Source organism: Idiotropiscis lumnitzeri, chromosome 6 (genome assembly GCF_059441095.1).
Source record: "Idiotropiscis lumnitzeri isolate Australia: NSW breed Sydney's pygmy pipehorse chromosome 6, RoL_Ilum_1.0, whole genome shotgun sequence".
In the NCBI taxonomy this organism is placed as follows: Eukaryota; Metazoa; Chordata; class Actinopteri; order Syngnathiformes; family Syngnathidae; genus Idiotropiscis; species Idiotropiscis lumnitzeri.
The window spans coordinates 20,997,397-21,010,614 of record NC_142396.1 but is presented as its reverse complement, the minus strand read 5'-3'; the positions used below and the strand labels follow the sequence as shown (position 1 = coordinate 21,010,614).

Genomic DNA, 13,218 nt, shown 5'->3' with positions numbered 1-13,218 from the left:
GAGAAATGGGTCTTTCTTTTGGTCTGGTCTAGGTTACCATTTATCAAAGAAATATTTTGAATTGAAGAACCAGGTTTAATGGCTTTTTTTGTTGAGTTAAATTCTGTCCTCGGCTAATGTAACGTCTCAAACAAGACAAATGCAAAAAGGAAAATATCAATTCTGAACTTTCACTGCACAATACGGCTGAAAAAAAAGGATTTTGAGCAGCACTTGTACTAAAAGGCAAAGGTAATTTAATTTGTATCACGTGTGGCTAACCTCTTGAAGACGGCAGTCTCAGTCTTGGCATCAACAGTGAGGCTGAAAGTCTCTTTTATGGAGCCGTTGATGACTGTATCAGTAATACTGCGTTGCACACTGCAGGTAGTTTCATCTGCCATTTTAGATCTTCCACAACCCTTGGAAGTGACTGAAGGAGAAGAAGAAATACTAGGACTCAACCAGCCATGACTTTCTTTTAAAGAAAATAAATAAATTAAATAAAAAAATAAAAAAATAAAAAAAAAAAAACAACAACAACGAGAGAACAAATGCTGTCAACAGGACTGCGTTAGGATGACACTGGTATATATTTCGATCTGTTGGTCTTACCCTCTGAATATAATGGTCCAATGACACCCAGTGGATCCAGTTTCTCTATGTTGGTTTCCATAGCAACAGGAGAGTTGCACATTAGTGGGTCATTGGGGCTAAAAGAAAAATGTTTTACTCAGAAACAACCTTTTATTATGCAAAGCTTCGTGATGGGCAGAAAATGACTGACGCAGACCAAGGTGATTTTAGTAGAGGATTTTTCAGGATATTTATATTTAATTCATGTTCACAGCTGGTTTGTTAGTTTTTATTCTATTCCTTTTAGTTTGGTTAATACAGTGTATTTATTCGGTGCATGATTAAATATAAAAAAAAAAGATTACAATAAGTATTATGTAGTAAAAACTCATCATTGTTTTTCCAAAACAACCAGCCACAAATGAAATACGGGTACTAAAGAAAAGTCTGCAGACTAAAGTACAATATTGGCAGTGGATCGAAAGTTAAATGCATCACAACCCCAAAGTCTTAAATAAAGGTCGGACGGTCACGCTTTCCGTCTCTTGTTGGCCAAGTCGTGGCTTGAATTCTCGTTGAGACGATACTAGGGCCTTGCTTTCATCTGTGACAAATTTGCTAATTAAAACAATAGATTAGATCGATTTATCACATTTCCACTCGAATTCTAGTTAGTTTTACTTTTGCAAAAAGTAGTTTCAGTTCTCATATTTTTTAAAAGCACTTTCGTAAATTTAATTATTTTTAATTAATCTATTTTGCAAAAGTTTTTTCTTTTCCCAATTTTAGATTTTGTGAATTTTGATTTTGTTAATGCAGATAGGATGAACAATCAATATTACTACCTGGTGGGGGAGAAGTTGGAGAAATCAGCCCAGCCTGTCTCTGAGTTGGAATTTGGAGCAGAATAGCCGCTCCATGCTGTGTCTATGAAAGCAAAAGAGGGGGAAAAGAAAAAAAAAACAGAAATGAGTCCTTGCAAATCCAAATGACTTTCCTGAAAGCTATTGATACAAGTTTTTGTCACAAAAAAAATAACGGGTGGCTGCTTTGAAATTTCATTCCAAAACCTGCATTAATCACATGTACATGAGTCATTCCTATAAAACTTTAATGCCGCTTTTACATCAGCCCCAAACAGACGCACACGTCGCTCGGCCCAGTGTCGGTACTAGATTTAGTCGGGTTGCTAAATGTGGTCGGGGTCCTTTGATGGCGGCGCGCCTGCTGATTATTTAAAAATAACATTATTAACATATTTAATAACGTATTTCTCCAATATATTTCTTTGCTTCTGTGTATTTTTTTACCCCAGGCTGTTTTATTTGTGTATTCTGATTTCCTAAATAAAAAAAATAATTTAAAAAAATGCATTACTGTCACATTGGCTAGGCAGCTCCGACGTCACTTCCGCCTACGCCCCAAAAAGCCGCCGTGCACTTCGTGTGACACAACAGCAGCTGAACGTTTACTTTTCTTTTGCCAAACTTGCAACAATTCACACGGGCTGCAAGATTGTATGAATAAAATGTATGCATCTAGTGTGAAACATTTCTTAATAAAACATTTCCATGACTATTAACCACAATCTGATTCCCAAAGCCACGGAACATTGATGTGACGTCTTACAGTAGGGATGAAGGACACCGAAGGATGATCCTGGACGATATTGGAATCAGACTTCACTCCAGGCCACAATATCGGTATCGAACCAGAAGTGGAAAATGTTGTATCAGAACACCCCTATTTTTTATTATTATCATTTCGTAAGAGGCACGGTGGGCAATTAGTTAGCACAATGGCCTCACAGTGCAGAGGTTGTGGGTTCGATTCCGGGCACTGGCCTTCCTGTGGTGAGTTTGTATGTTCTCCCCGTGCCTGTGTGCATTTCCTTCGGATTTCCTCCCACATTCCAAAAACATGCATAGTGGGCTAACTGAACACTACAAATTGTCTCAAGCTGTGATTGTGAGTGGGTATAGTTGTTTGTCCCTGCTATTGGTTGGCAACCAGTTCAGGGTGTACTCCCCAAAGACAGCTGGATTGGCTCCAGCACCCCCGCTACCCTTGTGAGGAGAAGCGGTTCAGATAATGGATGGATGGCTGGATTATTTATTAACTCAGAACATAAAAGATACAACAACTATGAGGGACAAACATGGGGGCAAAAAAATAGATTATAAAGCGTGACGCCATCTGCAGGCACGCAAGCCACCGAAGGACCCCGATACAATCATGCTGCCTGATCACATCTTGAACCCACACACCAGGAGTGACGCCAGGATTCACTGCTCGTGAAAAGACAAAAAAGAAAATCACGTGCAGCTGGGTTAGACCTCAAGATGGCGCCCCGTGAATGTTTTTTTTTGCCCCAAATTAAAGATTTGCCGTCAGTTTTTTCCTTTTAACATTATTGTGCATGTTTTTGTAGATGGCCAGTAAATTAGCTTTTTAGGTAAAAAAGTAAAGCTATCTAAAGAGACACATACTGCCAAAGAATACAAAAGATTAAGTTGAGCAAACCTGTTTCCACTTCCATAATGTCTTCAGAGCTGGGATTAGACGCTTCAAACGCGTCTTTCTTGGAATCCTCTTCCTCCGAGTCAGTGCTGTCCTCGCTGTCCGTGCTCCCTGCACTCCTAAGGTGGAAACATTTGGGATGTTACGAGACATGCTGAGGCTTCCAACTGTCTATTGAGTGATAAAGTGGCTGTTTCATTTTGGGGAGGAGCCGAAAACGATGATGTCAGACTCTTCACTGGTTGTTGTGCCGCGTGTGATTGCTTCAGGAAATACTTCCGATTTTGCCGCGATGTTTAACAGTAATAGAAACCCCTCCAGCAGCGGCTCCATTCAAAATGTATTTTTTTTTTATAGACTTGCAGTAAACTCAGTTTGGACAAAGAAAAATTTTAGTTAGAGACAGTTCGTAGAATAGCAAGAGCGAGTGTCATCTCGCACACTAAACTGTTCCGAATACTTACTAAAGAGATTCAGCAGAACCTCTGAGGAGGCTGTATAAGAAGTTATAACTGATTGCCACGAAGAGATATAGGGAATCCGAGTTAGTCTACTGTCAGGTTCTGGCACAAACTCTGACTCGTCATCAAGTTTGGATGATATTTGAACATTTTATTGATTTTTTTTAACGATCAATGCACACTTAACTATTATGAATCACTGTGAATGTTTCCAACATTACACAGGCGGCCCTAAGATTTACTGTAAGTAAAAAAGTCACAATCTGTTAACTACATGGTGCAGTATTTGGAACTAAATACATGATTACATACGTTCTTAATGTACATGTTTGTGCATGCATATGTTGATTGATTCTGTAACAACACAAAACACCATTAGATTTGCAGTGGCGGGGCCCATGTCAAAATGCATGCATATTTTTCTGACCTGGGGCGCCTCTGTGCCTCTGGGATGAAGGTGACATCTTTTTCATCCCAGATATCCTCCTCATCCGAACCAGCATCCTCAAACTGCTGGATTTTCTCCCTACAGCGTGCTTCAAACATAGCTACTTTCACCTGGGGAAATGAAATCATATCATGAGAAAAACATTACACACAGATCATGAGTATGAACCAACTAAACTGAACAACATACAACAGTAAACTCAGCTAGCAGAGCTATTGAGCAGGTTGTTATTACATGAACATATATCTTTTTTGAGAGTTTTTTTTGTAATTATTATTTAGACTTTACAGTTTAATAAAAAAAAATAGTATTTAAAACAACATTTCAAACTCACTCCAACCACTTTGTGTGCCAATTGAAATTGAGACATTGTTTGCAAATAGTACAATTTAATTTGACATTTTCTGACAATTGTAATATCCTTTACGGAAGTGGTAAACTGCCAATGTGGAGTAAACATTTTTGACTGAGCTATGTCGTTCCAACCAATGGTAAAGTCGCTCCAACAACATTGCAGAACATTCAAATGACTTGACCAACTACTTTGCAGGGCATTCAAACAACATAGCCCAGTCAAAACTGTTTCCTTCAAATTGGCAGTTCCATGCCCCTGTAATCCTTAATGACAACAATGACGTGTATGCATCCATCCATCCATCCACCAAGCCAACATTACAGTTGTCAAGAAATAGTTTCTTTTATCTACACATACGATGATGGTTATTTATTTTTCTAATCTACAGGAACGCACTTTTTTTAAAATCATCATTTAACTATCACTTAATAGAAACGAGGACCAAGGGAGAGGGACCATTTTAAAACTTTTGAAAACCTACAGAACTAATTCATTTTCACAGCAGTTCATTTATACTGATGGGTCAAGTGCTGTATTTATTTTCACTGTAGACGAAAACAGTTTGATAACTATGACTATAAGAAGGGATCAATATTTTGTTTCCACGTATTTAAATGTGATCCATTGTCCAATGTAAAACTTAGATGGGACTTTTTTTAACATCCATTCGTGCAAAAGTATGGACTAATATGACGAACAGGTGTGTTTTGTTGCCAAGGTGTGTCATATTTCATAAATCATTCAAACAATAAATAGCACTGAATGCCTACACGCCATCTGATATTTGGGTTTTGTCTCTGTTATGTCATTTATACTTGTTAGAAACATGAACAATAGTAAGTCCAACCATCTGGAATGCCATGAAGAATAAAAACTACTGCCGTCCTGCTGCAAGTCACAAATGTTGAAAGGGTGTAAACTGGGTGTAAACTGTAAAGACCCCAAAACTATGGTTTGTGACATTAGCAACTACTCAAATTTCTGGATTCTGAGAAAAAAAACAAAAAACTTTCCAAGTATATAAATAGTCGTAGCCTGTAAGATATCTATATACCAATATTTTGAGGTGCCACCTAGTGGCAAAGAATTACATTGTAATGTATTACAGCAAGCCTGTTGACCGACTAAAAAATTGTCAGAAGTGAATACTACGACTTTTCAACAAAAAGTCTGATGATTCACCGTGACAAAAAAAAAAAAAAAAAAGCTTTAACTTGACTCAGATGATCCTATCTTCTAAATAGTTCACTCATTTGATGATAGTCCAGGCCTGAAAACTATCTATGAATGCATTTTTTTTATTGTAGTGGTAGCCCTAACGTACTGGGCTAAAGGAAATGAAAAAAAAAAAAAAAAAAAAAAAAATTTTTTTTTAAGAAACTTGTCTTACAGATTTTGTGGGATTGTCTTGAAACTTTGGTTGCTACATCTTAAGATATTTAAGATGACCAGTGATAGCATAGATTTCGTCCAATGCTCTTGCCGTGACTTTTATGGTCTAAACATTTGCAAAAATTTACGTAATTTTGCACACACATGGCAAAATAATCAATATTTTGTTAGTTTATTATGCATTTGAGAGAAAAAATGTGCTTAGTTGTCAGTGTTGTTTATGGTAGGCATTTTAGATTTAGTCTTAGTCATTCGGACGAAAATGCTTAATAGTTTTCATCACATTTAGTCGTTCCTATTTGTGATAGCTTTAGTCGACGAACAGTCAAAAAGGTTTTAGTCTCGTTTTAGTTGACGGAAACGCAAAAAAAAAAGTTTTTGTCTAGGTTTCATAATTTTATTTGCCGAAAACTCAAAAAGGTTTTAGTCCTTTTTTATTCAAAATAGGCATTCAAGGTTTCCACCCAAGAGCAAAGACTCCCTGATCGACTAGTAAGGAGTATGCATTTCGATCAGATAACGTGGTAACAGTGGAATCACTTAAAGCAACATAAATAAACAAAAATGTTTTAACAACATGGACTTGTAGCAGACTTGTTCTAATACAGTACCACGAGTACAAACTCTCTCAAACATAGTCTTCTTTACTTGTAACAGCTTGGTTATCACAACAAAGCCTAGTGAGTGTCACTGTCGCCAAGGTCCGGCGCAAGCGCCCTGCGAGCTGTCCCGGTGGTGGGCGTGCCCAAACGGGGATTGATTGCACCAGCAATTTTTATTTTTTGAAAGGCAGATTACATGTACAACAGAAAGAGATGTCATAAATTTTGAACGTCTGACGGACCACACTCTAACAATATCGTCCCGTCTCGTCACAGCAAATTCATGTACGTCACGTCATGATTTCATCATCAACGAGCCGCGTTCAGCTCGTCATTGATTTATTATCTTCGGTAACGAAATATTTTCCATCATTGTTGACGAAAACAACCCTGCTCCTGAAACAGCTCCAGCTGGACGTTTCACCAAGATCTACCAAAAGTTGGAGACAAATGTGCTTGTAACAGCCCAAGACCTAGAAAAAGTCTCTGGATCCCTACTCAGCATTTTAATCTTTCTAATTTCAGTCAGGGAAGGAACAAGGAAACAGACATACAAAGGTATAAAAAAAAAAAAAAACAATGTCTGGCTCTATGTGGTATTTTGTATAGAAGTGAGTACCCCAGACAGCAAGAAGTAGTTTCGAAAACAAGTCTAGCCAGAGCGCAATTTCACAATGCTCTCGACTCGGCAAGCATCAGAGAAAAATTGACGCATACCCGGGAAACATTTTTTCCTTGTTTATGTGTTGTCACACAAGAGGGCTTGTTCTCACATCAGGCTGCATCTTGCTCACTCATGGGCTATATGTTGCCGGTTCCTGACAATAGACTAAAGAGAATTCCTCTGAGAATTGAGACACCCTTTTTTTGTCATGACGATGCACAACTGAGGGCTAAGTGGTGAAACAAGCCTTCGCTAAAAGGTAGAATTATCAAAAGTACTGTTGGTGTGAAGCACACTAACCCATAAAAATCCATAATATAGCCTATCATTGTTTAAAGCACAGGGTCAAAGCGTGTAGTTTATAGGCTGGAAGTGATGGTACCTCCACAGGTCATTGTCATGACCAAAAGTACAGATGCTACACTACAAGAAGTACTCCATTCATTAGCAAGAAGACCAAGAAGGCCAGGCTTGAACTTCCCAAAATGTTTTATGAACTGATTAACCTTAAAACAAAAGAGGCACAGTTTAAGACTGACTATTTTCTTTTTTACATCATGTCAATATTTGTCACGGAATAACAATACCATTTTTTGAGTTACTTTAATTACTCCGGCATTAACTCCACATTCACAACTGACATTTCTTAGATAATCTTTCACTTTATAAAAAGGTTGATTTTACTTCCATCAATAAACTCTAGATTGAGACTGACTTGATGTGCATTGTACAGTGATTTCAGAATCAAACTAACACTATAGACTTCACTTTTTGATGCAGTAAATCGATTGAAAACAACTGGAAATACACTTTGTCATCTACATTAATATTCAAGATGAATAATGACGGTACTTACACTTTCATTTGTATTGAGCGAAAAACTGATGTCTGATATTCTGTCAAAGGGAATACTGCAACGTTAAAGAAAAATAGGGTTAGTTTAGATCTCATTATGTCTTACATCCAATGCTTCTAACGAAGCTACAATATACACTAGTATGCTAAAGTTAATAAGCTTTTCAGCAGTCATTTTCATACAGTAACAGTAAATGATAGGAGAGAAAAAAAAACGTTTACTCAAGTTGGTTGGCAAAAACAAAGTATTTTCATAAAAAAAAGACAAGTCAAATCAGTTCTGAAAATGCAAAGGTCCCTCATGTTGATGAAAAAACTATTTTTCCCCTTAATTACCGAAACAAACATGATATGAGGGACGTAAAAACACAGACGTGAATACACATTGAATTGTGAGGATTGTGTTAGAAATGAGGTATGATTCATGACATTTTTAATTAAAAGTCCCATGCCACTATATTTTTTTTGTTGTTTTTATTTTTCAACATCTTTAATCTTTGAAGTCCTGAACTTTGCAACAATATATTTTCGGTTTGAAGTGAGCAGGATGTCTTTTTTCAAGCTACAGTTGAGTACAGTCGGGGGTTAGGGACCGGACCGGGCCTGCCCGCAAATAGCATATATATGCATAATAACTGACAATATTCTACGGCAATATTTAAAAATGAAGAACTTCAAGTTATGTCCAGGTCATGTAAGGTGTTTTTTATTCCTCTGAATATTTCTAACAATTTATTTCATTCAATTTCTCCGGAATAAGCATGCTTTTTTCTTTCCTCCCCCGGTAACACTCAAAATCCCGCAGCCTGGCTGACCAGCTTGAAGCCACGCTTTCCGGCTAGTTCAAAGTTGTGCTTTGATTTCACTTTCATAATGATGCTACAAACCGCCGTGAAAAGCTGTGCAAGCTTATGGCATGGTTAGGCAACTCCGGTCATCGAGAGCCGCTGTCCTGCATGTTTTTGCAATTTCCCACCTCCAACACACCTGAGTCAAATGATCAGCTGATCAGCAAGCTCTTTGGAAGCCTGATAACGATCCTGATCATTTGAATCAGGTGTGTTGGAGGAGGGAAAAATCCAAAACAGGCAGGACAGTGGCTCTCGAGGACCGGAGTTGCCTACCCATGGTTTACGTTGACGAAACAATCCTCCACGAAATTCTGGTTTCAAAATCAGACCTGCTTGTTTTCCAGGCCTTTTACCATTCAAAAGATATTGCATGTGAGTAACCAATCGCATAAATAGCTGACTTAATCTACGTCCCATTTTGACCTACGTTATGCATAAAATAGTGGTACAAATGTATTTTGATGCAACGGGCTACTTAACATGAGCTACAAGCAAACATATTTGGTATACTCGACAAACATGAGCGTTATGAAGGGTATGAAGATGGAACAAAAATAAGCACCTATAAGATTAAAGGCAAGATTTATGTAGGTATTATGCAGACTTTTTAAAAAATCTAATTTCTCAAAAGTACTGGGACAGCACACCATTGACTTCAAAGTGGTTCTGTACTGTCTGGCTATGCTAAATACATCAGATGGAAATTCTAGTACCTGTTTTGAATGACCACAAAGACTGACAGGCACTATAAAATGCAATCGTTCGTCAGAGAGTTATTTAATATGCTTGCCAGCTTTGAAATGTCTTCAGTGTCTTGTCCCATTAGTTTTATTTTATAACATGTTGAGTGATTGTACTCACTCCAAAACATCATCTGGATCAGCAAATTCTTCATCATTGAAGCCAAACTGCTCAATAAAATTGGACGTCATTTGTTGCATCTGATAATCAGAAAACGCCTAGCAAAAGCCAAGACCAATATTGATTAATGATGTACTGTCTCGAGCAGGGGTCACCAACATGGTGCCCACAGACCTTTTCTAAAAAGAGATCAGCAGTGATTCTACAATGTGAATGTACAAGTGATCATTTAAAAAAAAGTTTACTACCTTATCAAATAACTGTTGACAAGTTATTAACATAATCTGTGTCTTGTGTCTCTTCACAAAGACCACCATTAATTATTACTAATAATTAAACGTGATTGGAGCTAACTTGTCAATTCAGAAGGATGTATTAAAGTGGTAGACTTTTGCATTAATCAGTAACTCAGTTTCAAAAAGGTTGGTAGCCCCTGCTCTCGAGCCTATACCAAGCTAGCGAGTATTTACAAAATTGCTTGACTGCACAAAGGTCACACGCTAAGTAAAAGAATAAGAGAAGTCATATACCCACATGATGTAGTTAGGGATCAAATTTTTTTGCCGTTCACAAAGATTGGAACAATATTAGGATAATACGCAAAAATTAAGAATTATGTGCAGTTTAAGGAGGCACCATAGTCAAAATGTGTGTACGATTGAAAAGACGTAATGCGAAATGACAGAGATGTTTGATGTCTAACTAAATGATCCTACAAACTTAGTAAAGCTGCGGCCAGACGTTTGCATAAACTCAAGAATCCAATAAATACCACGGGCCCTGTGCTAAGGCCATGTTTAGGATGGCTTGTTTCAAGTGAAGGATGGGCTGCAGTTCCCGGCTGCTGTTAATATTACATTAGAATCATATTTCACTCGGGTGATTCTCTGCTGAGGGCATCACAAAGGGGGGTGTCACTCAAACGCAATAAAATTCTCAATATTTTCCTGTGAAATATTTCTCAGCCAGGTAACCAGCACACAGCATTTTTGCATGTTGTGCTACACAACACACATAGAACCAGACTGCAAGCATGCAAGGAGAGTTGTCAGAGCGAAAAGGGCAGAAAAACAATATTGCACCCCAACAGTCATTGGGAAGCAGCAAAGCATCTCTCCAGCAACTAGTTGCCATCCCTACACAGCAGTTCCAAAGCAGTGACAGATGAGCTGAATAAATGCATAAGTAAATACAAACAATTCATTTTGTGGTATATTGGAATCTTTTATGTTACATTTAGATTTCTGAAACCTGAAGGAAAACTGCTTCGTTGCAAACAAAGTAATCACATTGGTTGGTGTTGTGTTAATTTCATAAAAAAATAAAAAATCTCACGCACATTTACTCAAACTCCCACTATACTGAGTAATGCCCAAACAGAATAAATGTTGCTTTTTTTGTCTCAATTTTATGACGATAGGTGGATGGAGGAGAATGTTTTGTGTTGGAGAGCAGGGAGCACTTACAGAGACAAAGCTCTGCTGCTGCATGCTGCTTCATGCGGGCGTCCAGGAGTGTAACAAGCATTTTTTTTAAGGGTTAGATTGAATATCAGTCATTAAATAGCATAAAGTTGTTTTTATTCCTAGTCTAGAAGTCATCAGTTGGCTTGAGGTTCCGGACAATGCAGAGTATCCGGGCTTTCAAATTAAAAGGCCCCTATGACTTCAGAATACTTCCCTCAATGATGTCCAGCCCAGCAGTCCTTCCCTCCTTTTCAGAGATTAATGTAATGTTGAGTGAATGTTAACGTCTGACTACAACTGTAAAAGATTAGTAGACATGTTTTTCGGCGCGACTATGGGCCTTGTACATGCGTGCGTGCATGGAAGTTAATTGATTTGTCAGTCTTAGAATTAGAACCTTACTTGTTGTAGAGACGAGTCATGGTGAAAGCTGCTATCTTTAAAGTCAACCTCATCATCAGTTGAGGACTGGATCTGGTGTGTTGTCACCTGACAAAAATAAGTAATAACATTGATGAACAATATGACAAGAGACCAAAGGAAGCAATATTTAGGGTACATTCAGTCCTTCGTATTTAGACAATGATTCAAATCTGATAGGCTTGTTTAAATTCACATTTTCTGAGAAACAGCAGCACACAAAAATATTTGGTTGTATTATACGCTTGATGGATGATGAGCAGGCACATCGGATGCAAAAAATTGGTTTATGTGCAAGTAATTAAAAATCTAAACTTTTTTAAATTCACCACACTGTCTTAAAACACAATTCATTTTTCTTATGAATCCTCTAAAAGTTTATTAAACGAGTTATCACAATTGACAGTTTGGGGAATTTTAATGTAAGATAATAATACAAAACATTGTCAAACAACAAAGGAGTGAAGCAAAGAGCAAGACGTGGAAGGAAGACTGATGAATGTGTTCTCCATATTTAAACAGGAAAGGGCATGCCTTCTATCTTCTAAAGAGGCGACTTGAGGGAGTAACCTCCCAAAACAAACGCCAACTGAAAGAGGATGCTGTGAATGCGTCACAAAAGAAGCATGGAGAGGTTTAGTCACGTCAGTCGGTCACAGGGGAGATATAGGTCGAACAAGCCCAAGAGCGACAACTATAATACTTCCATACTTCCACTCTCCCAAAAATAACTCAAATAAAGTGATGCATTCGATCCCTTGGTTGAGCTAGTGTACTGTATAAAAAATAGACTTGAAATAACACTACAAATCCAATCGGTTAACTTCAAACTTCTATGATATTAGCTGCTTGCTTCACATCCTGTACATCTGCTGGGGAATTAAAACTAGTGACGCCCCTGACTGAGTAACAATTTTGTTAATTCCAAACAGTCAGAAAATCAAAGTAACATCATATGTCAATAACACTAAGTAGTTTTACAGGGGTCATTACGAGCAAAAATGTTTTTGCACTGTTAGAAAGTGCACTTGACAAGAGTATCAACTCTGCATGTGATAACTCACCAGGTCAACAGTGTTTCTCTTGTTTGTGTCAGCCAGCTGCCCAGATATGAAGGCCTCCCATTTTTCTCTGTCTTCCACTTCAAGATCTGTCACATATAGTGAGGTCATTGTAGTTGAATATCACATTCATTGACACACACATATACATTATACAAAGCACATATGAAAAGTGAGGCCAATTTCTTTATTTTTACAGCAGACGAAAAAATTGGGATTGGACATCAAAAGTTGAATATTAGACAAGAGAGCAATATTTCAGTTTATATTAAGTTACAAATACTTCTTAGATTATTTGGAACAACATTTTTGCACAGCATTTTTTTTTTTTTTTCAAGTAAACAAAAAAAAATTGTTACAATTTTGCTTTCAATAACTGCATTAAGTCACGTTGGCAAACTGATGCATGATTCTTTCCTCTGTCAGCAAAGCCCCTCTTAGTTTTGAGGGGTATTACAGCCTCCTCTTCAGCAGCTTCAAATGACAATGAATGACTGACATCTTCTGTGACCAATACGGAATACCTTGACTCCTGCCCACTGGTAGATTAAGTTAAGGAGTCTTTCTTTATAGTTTTCATGAAATTTCTGTTTTCAATTATTATTTTTCTTGGACTACATGTTCAACATCTGTTTCTTAGTACATGAGTGATTTATTTGCCATTGCCTTTCATATCCATCATTTTATGCCAAACCCCCTTCTCAATC

At 37.6% G+C, this 13,218-nt stretch overlaps 1 protein-coding gene across 4 annotated transcripts in view; it reads right to left on the bottom strand.

Moving 5' to 3' along the window:
- ppp6r3 (protein phosphatase 6, regulatory subunit 3) overlaps positions 1–13,218 on the bottom strand; it is a 43,806-nt gene that overhangs the window by 7,647 nt on the left and 22,941 nt on the right. For 2 of the 4 annotated variants that reach the window (XM_088298294.1, XM_088298295.1), the window contains exons 14-22: positions 12,515–12,600; positions 11,433–11,519; positions 9,565–9,662; positions 7,854–7,908; positions 3,964–4,094; positions 3,079–3,194; positions 1,401–1,482; positions 595–692; positions 262–412 (exon numbers count right to left, since the gene is read on the bottom strand). In XM_088298294.1, coding sequence (XP_088154420.1) covers positions 262–412; positions 595–692; positions 1,401–1,482; positions 3,079–3,194; positions 3,964–4,094; positions 7,854–7,908; positions 9,565–9,662; positions 11,433–11,519; positions 12,515–12,600 — 904 coding nt within the window. The remainder of the gene's footprint in view (positions 1–261; positions 413–594; positions 693–1,400; positions 1,483–3,078; positions 3,195–3,963; positions 4,095–7,853; positions 7,909–9,564; positions 9,663–11,432; positions 11,520–12,514; positions 12,601–13,218) is intronic. The other 2 variants (XM_088298296.1, XM_088298297.1) reach the window with 2 other exon arrangements.